Source organism: Sarcophilus harrisii, chromosome 6 (genome assembly GCF_902635505.1).
Source record: "Sarcophilus harrisii chromosome 6, mSarHar1.11, whole genome shotgun sequence".
Lineage (NCBI taxonomy): Eukaryota > Metazoa > Chordata > Mammalia > Dasyuromorphia > Dasyuridae > Sarcophilus > Sarcophilus harrisii.
Genome location: NC_045431.1, coordinates 2,457,993 through 2,469,472, shown reverse-complemented (window position 1 = coordinate 2,469,472; position 11,480 = coordinate 2,457,993). Strand labels below are relative to the sequence as shown.

General features: G+C 44.5%; 1 protein-coding gene across 1 annotated transcript; it reads right to left on the bottom strand.

Moving 5' to 3' along the window:
• Positions 1-1,620: 1,620 nt before the first annotated feature.
• Positions 1,621-9,988, bottom strand: TMEM128 (transmembrane protein 128). The gene is made up of 5 exons (XM_003773381.4): positions 9,463-9,988; positions 8,330-8,471; positions 6,591-6,749; positions 3,403-3,510; positions 1,621-1,658 (listed from the first exon to the last, which is right to left on the bottom strand). Exons 1-4 carry the CDS (start codon positions 9,575-9,577, stop codon positions 3,411-3,413), a joined length of 516 nt encoding a protein of 171 aa, XP_003773429.1. The 5' UTR covers positions 9,578-9,988; the 3' UTR covers positions 1,621-1,658; positions 3,403-3,410.
• Between the last annotated feature and the right edge of the window lie 1,492 nt (positions 9,989-11,480).

Below are 11,480 nucleotides of genomic sequence, written 5' to 3'. Positions count from 1 at the left end.
CACACCCAACAGGTTCCAAATGTCCACATCTGTTCCTGCTCTTAAATTTGCACGCCCCCCCCCCCCCCACTTCTTTGAAGGTCACCATCATCCTCCCATTCAGAGAGGTGTGTATAGAAAAGAAGGATGTTCAAAAGTAATCCCGGAAATGCAGGACAAGTTTGATTGGTGACTTGCAAAGCAAACCCCTTACTGAATGCCACCACTTCTCCCTCCCCAGCCCTCCTCTCCTGGATATCCGTAGCCCCTACCCTGTCTCAGGACCACATGGGCTTCCCTCTCTGAGACTTCCTGCTCCGATTCTCCCACAGGATGTCAAATAACCTCCCAAGGCAACAGGTCCGACCACATCAATTTGCTACTCAAAAATCTCCAGTGGTTCCGTAGGATGAAATGCAAAATCCCCGACCTGAAAGCCTGCAACCTGACTCCATGGATGCTGCCCCGGAACCAAGCCGCCCAGACTCCTGCGCCCTCATCTCCAGAATGAAGCATCTGGAGGCCTCTTTCGACTCGGATCCAAGAGCCCAAGAGCTTCACTGCCCAGATAATATTGTTTTTCTCCTCCAGGAAGGCTTCTCAATCTCCTTCAGCCTTAATGCTTTTCTCCTCTGAAAATTCACTTGTATTTACTTCTTTATGTTCATATTACTTCCCACTCCCACCCCAATCACCTCAAGGATCAAATGTAAACTCCTTGGGAGGCACAATTTTCTTTTTGACCCGGGAAGGGAGAGGAGCAATACCAAATACATAAATGCTTGTGGAATTTAATTTATCACAGTTAAAAAAAAAAAAAAATAAGCATCAACGATTTCTTTCCATGTTATAACACTAAAGGCACATTTTAAATTTAGGCAGTTCTATATTTAAATTAAGAATGATTTTTTTAATGCATCCTTAGACATTTCTCCAATCAATTTAGAAAGGTTTCTCCCCAAAAAGAGGACAAAATTCTAGTAAACACATCTAAAAAGATAACAGGCATCTTCTGCAAAATGTAATTTAATATTAAAAAAAAGTATTAAACTCATTTTAAGTGACTAGAAAAACTCCAAACAAATACAGAAAACTTGGCATAATTATTTACATATGAAATAATTAAATATTAAGACATATAAGGAAAGTACTACTTTTAACAAGAACTCCCATTTAATAACAATTCTTTTTAAAAAATAAAGTATATCATAATTACTCAAATGAGTTTTAAAGGCACAAACAATGTAATTCTTTTAAAGACACATGAAGCCAACATACAAAATTACATATCTACCTGAAAAAGGGGTAGAAATAAATTAATCCACAAAAAAAAAAAAATGTCGAAAGTGATTGTAGAGCTAGAATATAAATTTCCCTTTTGCCCACAGATCTGTTAGAATCTTTAAATTCTATACTTTCCCCAAATCATTAAAATTCAGACTGCAATTTTTAAAAAAATCATTGAGATGTGATAGTTGATCAGTGCAGCTCCACAACTTGAGCTCAGAGCAGTGCTATAAGAAGCCAATCCACCTCGATTTCGAGCAAAGGCCAGCGCCACGCTTTTCCACGTAAAAGTCCCGTTTGAGAGGCCAGAAGTTCTCTGTGGCTTGCTCCATTCTTCATCCACATTCTGTTTTGTTGGTCTGGTGTTTACACATTTGCTTCCAATCTAAAACCTAAAAGAAAAATATCGTTTAAACTTGTACCAAAAAGGAAGAATTTTAAATTAATTTTGATCTTTAAAAAAACCCAAACACCAAAATATTCAGAATAGAATGACTCATCACCACGCCAAGCCCCCGATGGCACCAGACCCATCCCCTACTCCAAGGACCCTAGTTGAGGTCCAGTTGAGAGGAAGCCATGCTCCTCATGGCTCCGGTTGCTCCAGCCCTCCCTGCTGAGTCCACCCCTTCTGGGACCTCCCTCCTCCCCTTTCTTACTGTTCTCGACAGGCAGCTACCTTCTCCCCTAAAAGCGCACCAGTCAGGCCTCAATAACCCCCAACGAGGATCGACCCCCAGGTTCCTACTCTGGTGCTGAACGACACAGAAGCCATAGCGCCTGCTCAGCCCGGGACAAAAAGGAGACTACGTCCGGCTGACAGCGCCTCGTTTCTCCTCCCTGCAGAGGCGATTCCAAGCCTCGCTCTCTGCCATCCCCCAAGGACCTCCCATCACATACAAAGAAAATGGGGGGGGGGGGTCTGTCCTAGCTCCCAAACTGGCCAGCCCCCGCCCCTACCTTCTCCTCCGTCACTGACAAGGAGGTGGCCAGTCTCCTTGCCAAGGCTCTAGCTCCACCCCACCCACCAATGTGGCTCCATCCCTGTTTCCTCCCCATCACCCTGCCCTTTAAACACCCCATCTCACTAACCCCTTTTTAAAACAAATAAACGGATTCCTTCCCTCCTCCTTACCGACATGCCCATTCTCCAAGCTTAAAAAGCCTTCTCCCGAAGATTTCCTTGCCATTCCCTCAAGCTACGTCCCACGAGCCTCTGCCAGCTAACCTCCCAGGAAAAGTCCTCCATCCCGGTTGCCTCCATGTCCCTCCCTTTCACTCCCAGCCCCATATCATCCTAGTAGCCCGGCTTTCTCCAAGGTCTCGATGATCTCCTTACTAGATCCAATGGGCTTTTCTCAGTCCTCTTAATTCTGACCTCTCTAAACAGCTTTTGACCCTGTCGATGGCCTCTTATTCCTTGGCATTTAGGCTCTGTTTTCTCCTGTATGATTACATCTCCCGGGTCTCCTCTGCTGGACTGTCGTCCATGTCTCACACACAAGGCGTGAGGATCCGTGAGGTCTCTTTCTCAGGTTTCCTCGCTCTGTACTTTCCCACTGAACATCAATTTCTGGGAGCTTCATTCACATCTCTGTGTAAAGTCGGCACTGAACACCAGTCACCACCTCTAGCTCCAGCTGGACGCTGGAACCCACCTCTCCAAGTCAACAGGTCTCTTCCCCCCATAGCCACTCTACCTCCTCAGTTCCACCTTCCTTCCACCCAGTCCAGCGTGCGGCCTCCAAGTTAGCCCTTCTCGCCCCGACTCCCGGCAGGTGCCAAGCCGGTGGATTTCATGCCCACAGTCCCTTCTCTCCACTCCCACGATCCTCTCGACTTCCAGCCTGCGTTTCTTCAGTTGCTTCCTAAGAGAAGTCCCTTTCCCCTCTAATCCACCTCCACTGGACCCCCGAGCTGAACGATACACTTTTGTTCCCAAACTTAAAACAAATAAAAGCAAAGGCGCACGCTTCCTTATCCTCAGTCACACAGGCTCTCATTTAGTGAGAGCAAGAAACCCACTCTTAATGACATTTCAAAAATAAATTGCTCAACTTGTCAAATTGTAAAATATCATTAAAAACCCCAGCATCGATCTGTTGCTTAAAATTCATATTTCATGAATATCATTACCTTGAATGTCAGCCAAGGAGGGAGACAAGCATTATTGCACCCATAAACTGGGTAAATAATATCAAAGGAGTGAAAAGTGTCCACACGGGCCATAAGGCAATGTTGAAACTGAAAAGAAAAGGAAAAAAAATGAGTCAGTTTCGATTTCTAAAAGTAGTATTTGTACAAAGGAATTTTTATTCCAGTTTAAGTTATGTTTAAAAAACTCACTGTGTACACCCGCTGGAAAATCCAATAAGTAGCTGTCACCTAGGTCCAGCCCCTAATCCCTTCTCACCTAGATTATTGTCTCCTAATTGGCTTCCTGCCTCAATCTCTCCCCATTTCAGTAGTTTCATTTAGTAAGCACTTAGCATATGCCAGGAACTGTACTAAGTACTGTTAATAAAAAATAAAAAATCTTAAAAGGCAAAAAATAAATTGAATACTTTTTTTTTTTTTTTTTTTTTTTTTAGCATTGTCATCTTTTTTCAAAACTTGTCTTTCTTTTGACAGTGTCTTTCTGGGTGGGTCTGAGTAGAATACATTGGGAAATAGAAGTAATAAAAATATTTAACTGACTAGAAAACAAATTAACTTCATGCAAAGAATTTTTAAATGTTTAAATTGTAATTATTTCTACAATATTTTTATGAGACAGACCAATTCTTCTGCTGATAATTCTATCACATTAGACATGAAATAATCTAAAATTTTTGGTTGTGCAAGTCAATCTTGCCTATGTCCTGCAGTCAGTTTCCTTGGCAGCAAAGCTGTAAGAAACAAAAGATACAATTCCCCTGCTCCCCTCGGCTCCTTTTCCCATGTCTTAGTGAAGGTCTAGTGAAAGAAAGGGAAAAGAAATGTATTGTGTAAAATAGTAAAGTACATGATTCAGCCCTGAAGATTGAGGGGTATAATTTTGTAGTAAATTGTCTTGACCCTAAAAAGGAATCACTTTATACTCACTGTACGTTATCTCATACCCTGTCATCTCTAAACACTGAAAGGGTTTCATTGACAAAAATATTTACTTTAAGCGAGCTCTATAAATGTCTTTCTTTACTTTCAAGGCTGTATTTAGTTACACGCCTAAAACCATAGCAACAGACTCAGTGTGGAAATATACCTTTCACTCTACCTAATGCTTCCCAAACTTGCAGAGATCCATCTGCCTAGCTCACAAATGAATATCCTTAATCCGGACTCATCTAAATGTTCTACAGTGGAGTAAATAAGTGCTCTGTGTTCCCCTAAAGCACTGCCAGAAAATGGTACTTCTGTAGAGAGGAAGCAGATGACTTCCCCAGGTAAAAACACAAAGGCTTTACACTCTAGAAATGGTCATCATTTGAATTTCCCCCCAGCATAATTAAAATAAATCACTTCACCAAGCAATTTGGATTTAATGGCTGTTAAGTGTGACCGAGTATCACTTTGTTGGTAACACAGTAATAAAAATTAATACTCATTAATTCCCCGTGTCTTCCTTCCCGAAACTTGAACTTCACTGGAGAATTGAAATCCTCCAAATGGTGCAGACCACAACACCCTTTACTGAACTTCAGAACTTAAGACAGTTCTTGTGAGTTGCTGTAACCAATAAAACACCCCATCTCGTACCCAGCTTCCTAATGAGGAGTCGTTCCTTATTAGCTAAGATCCACCAGGTGCTCAGAAAACAAGTATTCAGTTCATTCTATCGGAGTTTATCTTCCACTGGAAAAATAATGAAGACACCGATAGACCTGCATCCCACAATAAAGCTATGGAATATAACTCTATGGAGTAGCTTCTATTAAGTGATTTAAAAATCAAATCAATAGTTAAATTATGGATTTTTAAATTTCTAGTGAGAATATTAACTCAGATATTACATGAGGATAAATCTGAAAAAAATCCTTATTTCTATGTTTTAAATTAGATAGGAGAATCAATTAGTAATCACTCGATCTCCTTGTCAGGTAAAGCGACATGGCAACTAAGGACTTCGCCAGTTCAGAATATAAACGTTCTTGCCAAACAGTAAAAACACGATGGAAGAGCATTACGGCAAAAGTCCCAAGTGGCAGGGAAAGGACAAGCATCTAGAAAACTTGGCACCAAGCACTGAACTAAATCATCCCAAGGACATTCCAGTGAAACTGGAAAAAAGAAAATCCTGAGGCAAAGTAGAAGTTGCTGAATTTCTACCACAAACTCGTCTCAGCATCCAAGGCACAGGAGCTCATCTGAACACTATGTGGTCCCGGATTGTTCACATGGCACCAAAAAAAAAGGAAATGTGAGAGAAGAGCTGGAGCAGCGCAGAGACACACGGTACCACGTGTTCTAGAACAGCACGTTTTGAAAACATTAAGGGACAAACTTCCAAAGCTACTGAAAGCGCAGAGCACGCAAAACCTTGGGAGAAAGTCAGACACTGTTATTACGCATAGAAAGGGGATCATTAGCAAAGGTCATTCAACTGGACCAAGTCTTCGGGAGGACAGGCCACAAATATATCAAGGTGATCTGATAAAGACATGGGAAGGGGACAGAGAGATTTCTCTATAGGAGGTGCCATCTGCACAGTCACACAACGGAGTGCAAGGAATAAAGCCCCAAACCTCCCAATCTGCCCTGTTTGATTACAAAAATAATTCTTCAAGAACTTAGCCTTCAGGTACATAATGTTTCTGATGTTCGTAACTGGAGAGAATTGTGTCCAGTGGGAGTATTAATAGAAAACAAGGCATAAAAGAGGCACAACGATCAAGCTTAGTTATTGATCTCCAGAGAGGCTTGCCCTAGCCTCAGATGGTGGATTAGCAGGGCGGAAAACAGCTACCTTGCCATGATTAGCACAAGGCCTGGGCCCACGGGCGGAGGAAGCCTGTGATGGCCCAAATAGGGATTCGCAGGATCCCACTGTGTCACCACAAGCCCACTTCCTCCACTACTAATGCGGTTAAGACGGGCTCTGTGCCGATCTGTGCCTCCCCCCACAGGACCTTCGGCAGTCCAGAGACCTCCCGGAGGTTGGCGCCTACAGACGCCGCCACTTACAGCTATTCCGCTGCTTCTAAATTTAACGATTTACCCTACACCCAAAGCAATGCAGTGTCAGATCCGGAAATAAGGGGAAGGGTGAAGATCTGCTTGGGAACGTTCTGTTGTCCGTGGGGGTTTCTCCAGAAGGGAGCTGTTCTTCCCTGTGTTTCACTTACCAAATTCCTGCTAAAATGAAGGTAGCCGTGGTCAGAGGAATCAGCGCCGGATACTTGACGTCATAGTCTCTAATCCCACAAAACCACTCCAGATACAAAATGCAGTAAAATGCAATCGATAAGCTTAGGATCAGAAGGCCGATCCCAACCAGCAGCCACCTGAAGGAGAAAAAGAAGAGCGGTACGGAGTGAACGGCCGTCGGGTCCATCGTGGTCAAAGTCACTGCTGACAAATTACAGACAGACCACAAATAAAGGCCGGGGCTCCTGGAGGAATGTAAGTGCTCGGACCCCAGGCCCGCCCTTGGGAACTCTGCGATCTTGCAGCGGGGCTGAAGCACAGGTGCCTCAAAGAGCCCCAGAGCAACCCAAGGATGGGAGCTCTGGGCGCCACAGACAGCCAGCCCGGTCACAAAAGTGGGAGGGGGTGTGTGGAGCTGAAAAGCCAAAACAAATGAGGCAGGGGCGCCTCAGAGCAAAGGAAACACCAAACAAAAAGGCTGAAAGAAGGTACGCTGAAGAGCCCCCCAAAGCAAAGCATTGTGTTTAATGTTAAATAATTTTAATGACTATCCAGACCCAGAGAAGACCTGAAAAAAAATGTAAAAGGACTCCGATCAGTTAGTTTTGCTAAATTACTTTTATTTTTAAGAAATCTTTGTTAAAAGAGAGGGAATAGAGGCTCTGGGAGATGAAATAAGTTTCCTCAGGTGCTGACTCCTAACTAAGCCTCTCAGAAGCTCAGTCTTCACCCCCTCCCCACATTCATCATGGCCCAGCTCAGCCATGAAGGGTTCTGAAGGTTTTCTGCACAGGTTTTCTGCACAGCCTTTTCGTTCTCCAAGCCCTAGAGCCCCCAGAGCTCCCAAACCAGCCCTGAGAAAAAAAATCAGTCTGTGTCGCATTATTCTTCCTTCTATATTCATGTTCTATTTCACCAAGCAGACTATCAGGTGCTTGAGCACTGCTGAACGCAAACCCAGAGCCTTATTATAGAAACCTGTTTCATTTCACTAAACAACAGAATTTTGCTTTTTAAAAAATAAACACAGAAATAAAAATAGAGCTACACAGAGGCAACAAGTGGACCAAGAGGTGATCGGGAAATCAGGAAGCTCTGGCCATCCACACTGGCACAAGACCCCTGAGAAAGTGATCCCTAATCCCAGTGTTCCAGGTAACTCTCTAAGAGCAGAAGTGGAAAAGGTGCTGATCTGCCAGGGTTCCTTCTTACTGATGAAATTGCCCGGAGCTATAACATTATAGCATGTATGTAATACATAAGCTTTATGTTTTAGAATACAATGTTATAAAAAAATGAACTGCAGGATGAATTTAACAAAACACACTTTTCTGTCCATATTAATAGAGATGGTTCTTGGTTATGGTCTTTCAGGACATTACTATTCTGGAGTCAAGTTACAGTGTGTCCCACTGTGGTTGCTCAGATCAGTGTCAGCTTGTGATTCTCTGGGGAAATAGCCTGCAAATGAGGCCTTGAAAACTCATGGTAAAAAGGATTAAAAGGGTAGATGTTCCCAAAGTGGGCCCCATAGAACCGAAAAGCAGTGGTTTTCAGAGGCTGCTTAAAACAAAGACATCTGGATTATATAGAAAGCCTCCCAGTGGGATCTTGAAAAAGAACTTGTGCCGTTTCATTTGTCACCAAAAGCAAGACATTAAAAAAAACCAAACAAACAGATTTACTAGAATATTTACTCACAAAACTGAATTCTTACCCACTCGTCTGTATGTTTTCTTTCACAGTTTTAAAAAATTCGACATAATATGTCACAACAATGGATGCCAAAATCCAAAAGGCAGAATGGATATTAAGTCTTGGAAGAGGCTTTTCTTTTTTCTCAACAGCTGCAGACGCTTCTGCAAATAAGAAGAGGTTTTGTGCTTTTACCCTAAGCAATGAGGCAGTGGAGAGAGTCCATTTTGGACAACACACAGGAATATCACTGCAGGCAAAGAACCTGGGTGGTCTCTGCAGTAGATGAAAGTCATTATTAACGTCCTGACTCAAGTCCAGACTCTTACATGCAAACATATGGGGGAGGAAAGGCCTTTTATTCTCAAAATGCCGGCCTCGTTTCCCGTAAATAAAAGCCGGATGAGGCTGATCTCCATCATCCTTGGGGACGCTCAGGAAAGTGAGACCTCCCACAGTGCAGGGATTTAACCGGGAAGTCTGGACTAACGAGAGGATACAATGTATCCCCTACTAAGGATCCGAGCTGATACAATGTATCCTCTGCAAACTCATTCTGATACAATGTATCGGGAGGAGTTCCGACTCCTTACAGGAGATTAAGAACAGGGGAAATGGTGGCGAAGTCAGGACAGGAGCCCGATCGCCCCAAAGCCCTTTCATAAGTGACTTCTAAGTGGGCAGGAGGGGGTGAAGTCCCCCTGGTCTCGGGCTCGGCTACCACAACTCTCCGGCACGTCCCCAAAACGGAGTGCTGAACGGACCTCCCGCCAAATTCTCACGGGCCTCCGTTTCCCCGTTTGTCAGCCAGGGGACCACCTTCGGGGTTCGGACCCTCCACCTGTCTAGAGGGGAGGGGAGACCGACTCTCCCTCTTATAAGTGATCACCCATATCCTCTCAGGCCCTGAAAGGATGCGCACTCCCGCGGGGATGGGCGGGGAGGAGGCGGCGCGCACCTGGGCACTCACAGGGATGGGCGGGGAGGGGAAAGGAGGCGCGCGCACCATCGGGAATGGGCGGGGGAAGGCTCGCGAGCGTCATCCCCCAAAGGGGCGGAGCCTGCCAGAGTCCGGGGGTGGGTCACTTCCTCCCCGCCTCCGGCCTCGGGCAGTCGGGTCCGGTCGGGAGGCGCGGGCCCTGGCGGACCCCTTACCGGCCTCCGCTCCGTGGCCCCGGAGCGCCGAGGCCCCCAGCAAGGACTCGGCCTCCTGCTGGAAGCGCCGCCTCAGCTGCCGGAGCTCGTCCGCGTCCATTGCCGCCGCCGCCATCTTGGCCCCACTGCGGAAGTGACGTTGCCGAGAGGTCGCGCGTCCCTCCCACTTTCAACGCCTGCTGGGGTTCTGAGTGACCGGAAGTGTGGGACTTCCTTCGGAAAGTTCGGCGGCCCCGGGTTCTAGTGCTTGTGTCCGGCAGTTACACGCCGGTGTGGAGGCTGGGGCCGGTCCCGGACGCGCACCGAGTCACCCCGCGGCCTCCGCAGCCCTGCCCAGGCATCAGAGAGAAGGCCTTCCGCGAAAAAGAGCCCGCCCTCGGGCAAAAAACCCGTACAAACACCAGAAAAGCCCCGAGCAGTGATTGCAGTCTACCTCAGCTAGACAGCATCCGTATAAAGTCGTGCGCCGGCGTCATGTGGACTAGAAAAATATTGGAAACTTTTCCAATAAAATCAGGGGCAAAGGAAGGTTGTCTGCTGTGGGCAGAAAGGAAGCAAAAAGGCAGCGCAAGTATTTTTATGTGCAGAGCACCTCGTGGCTTAACTTGGAGCATTCCTTGCTGGTACCGGGTGCCACTTGACTGACATTAATAGCCCTCACAACAGCAAAATTTTGTGACGCTTAAAGTCCTAAAGAATGGGGGTGGGGGGGTGGGGAGCCTTCATTCAAAGTAGCAAGTACTAAAACAAAAACCATTAGCTTTTTTACATATTGCTAATTAAAAATCAGGAGGTAGAAAAATAAATTCTATTCAAAACAGCTACAAAATGAAAGCAGATTAACATCTCAATTTTAAACAAACAAACAAAAAAAGCATAGATTGATCTCATTAACGGTCCTATTTCCAAAGAGGTCAAAGACAGAAGGAAAGATCTCCTGTATGTGGAAATAGAGCAGCACCGTGTGTCAGCAAGTAGCTGAAAAACTGGGTATCAGGAGAATGACTGCACAGATTACTCATCATCCTTAAAACCCTTACCAGACTCTGCCATCCTTTCAAGTTAATTCTCTTCCTGCATTTCTCTACCTACAGATCTCCTCTCTTTCTTTGCCAAACAAAGCTGTCTCCTCTTGGTGGTTAGCTTCTTTTTCTTCTCCACCCTTTGTAATCTCACTTCAAATCTCATTACTTCCCTTGAACTCTTCTCTCCAGAAAGTTACCCTTTCATTTCCAAATCTGTTGCCCTGGGCTCTGTATCTATTTGTAGGATGAGTATGACATAGACTTTTGGGGGGTTGTTTTTATGCTAATTATTATAAAAAGTAATTATTTATTACTCATGAGTAATTTATAAAAGCATTTATAAGTTTTATATTTTATTATATACATATATACTCATTTATAAAAGCAAAGGAAATCTGACTGGTTGATATCAAATGATAACTTGTGAGCTATAAAAGTCAAACCCTCTAGAACACTGAGGGGAGATTTGGTCATCACCTTCAGGGGGAATATGGTTGGGGACCCATCAGAATGTTGACTTGTATAATGTGAGGGGGCTGTTGGCCTACTGTCCCTTCCAGCTGTAAATCTGTATTCAATATGTAATATAGCATCGCGTACACACCGCTTTAAAATAGCCAGAGCAATTCTGCATGGGAATCTTGTGAAGATGGAGCCATTGTTATTATCCCCTTCTCCAGAAAAGGAAATAGTCATGGGTAGCTAATACAAGCAGTGAGAAAGCCTGAGTCTTTTAGTCAGAGACAAAACATTTCAGCTTTCTGCTTTATTTTCTTTCATGAAAAACGTATCTACAGATGTTTTTGGCATTTCCATAATAAATAAGAGATTTCAAAGTAGAAATTCCAACTCGGTGCAAGGCACATTTTAAATTTTTTTTTGCTTTTTAAATGTTTTCTCTTTCTTACATCACCAGAATATCCCGTGTATCCCTCCATCTCCCCCTCCTCGAGAGCCATCCTATGTAACAAATAGTAACTTTAAAGCAAGACA

What these genes read in the sequence shown, in the direction of transcription:
- TMEM128 (XM_003773381.4), bottom strand. Translation starts at nt 9,577, where the DNA reads ATGGCGGCGGCGGCAATGGACGCGGACGAGCTCCGGCAGCTGAGGCGG. An exon ending in GAAAACATACAGACGAGTGG is followed by an intron (nt 6,750 to 8,329) that starts GTAAGAATTCAG and finishes TTTCTCCTTCAG; the next exon opens with GTGGCTGCTGGTTGGGATCG. An exon ending in TTCATTTTAGCAGGAATTTG is followed by an intron (nt 3,511 to 6,590) that starts GTAAGTGAAACA and finishes TTTTCTTTTCAG; the next exon opens with TTTCAACATTGCCTTATGGC.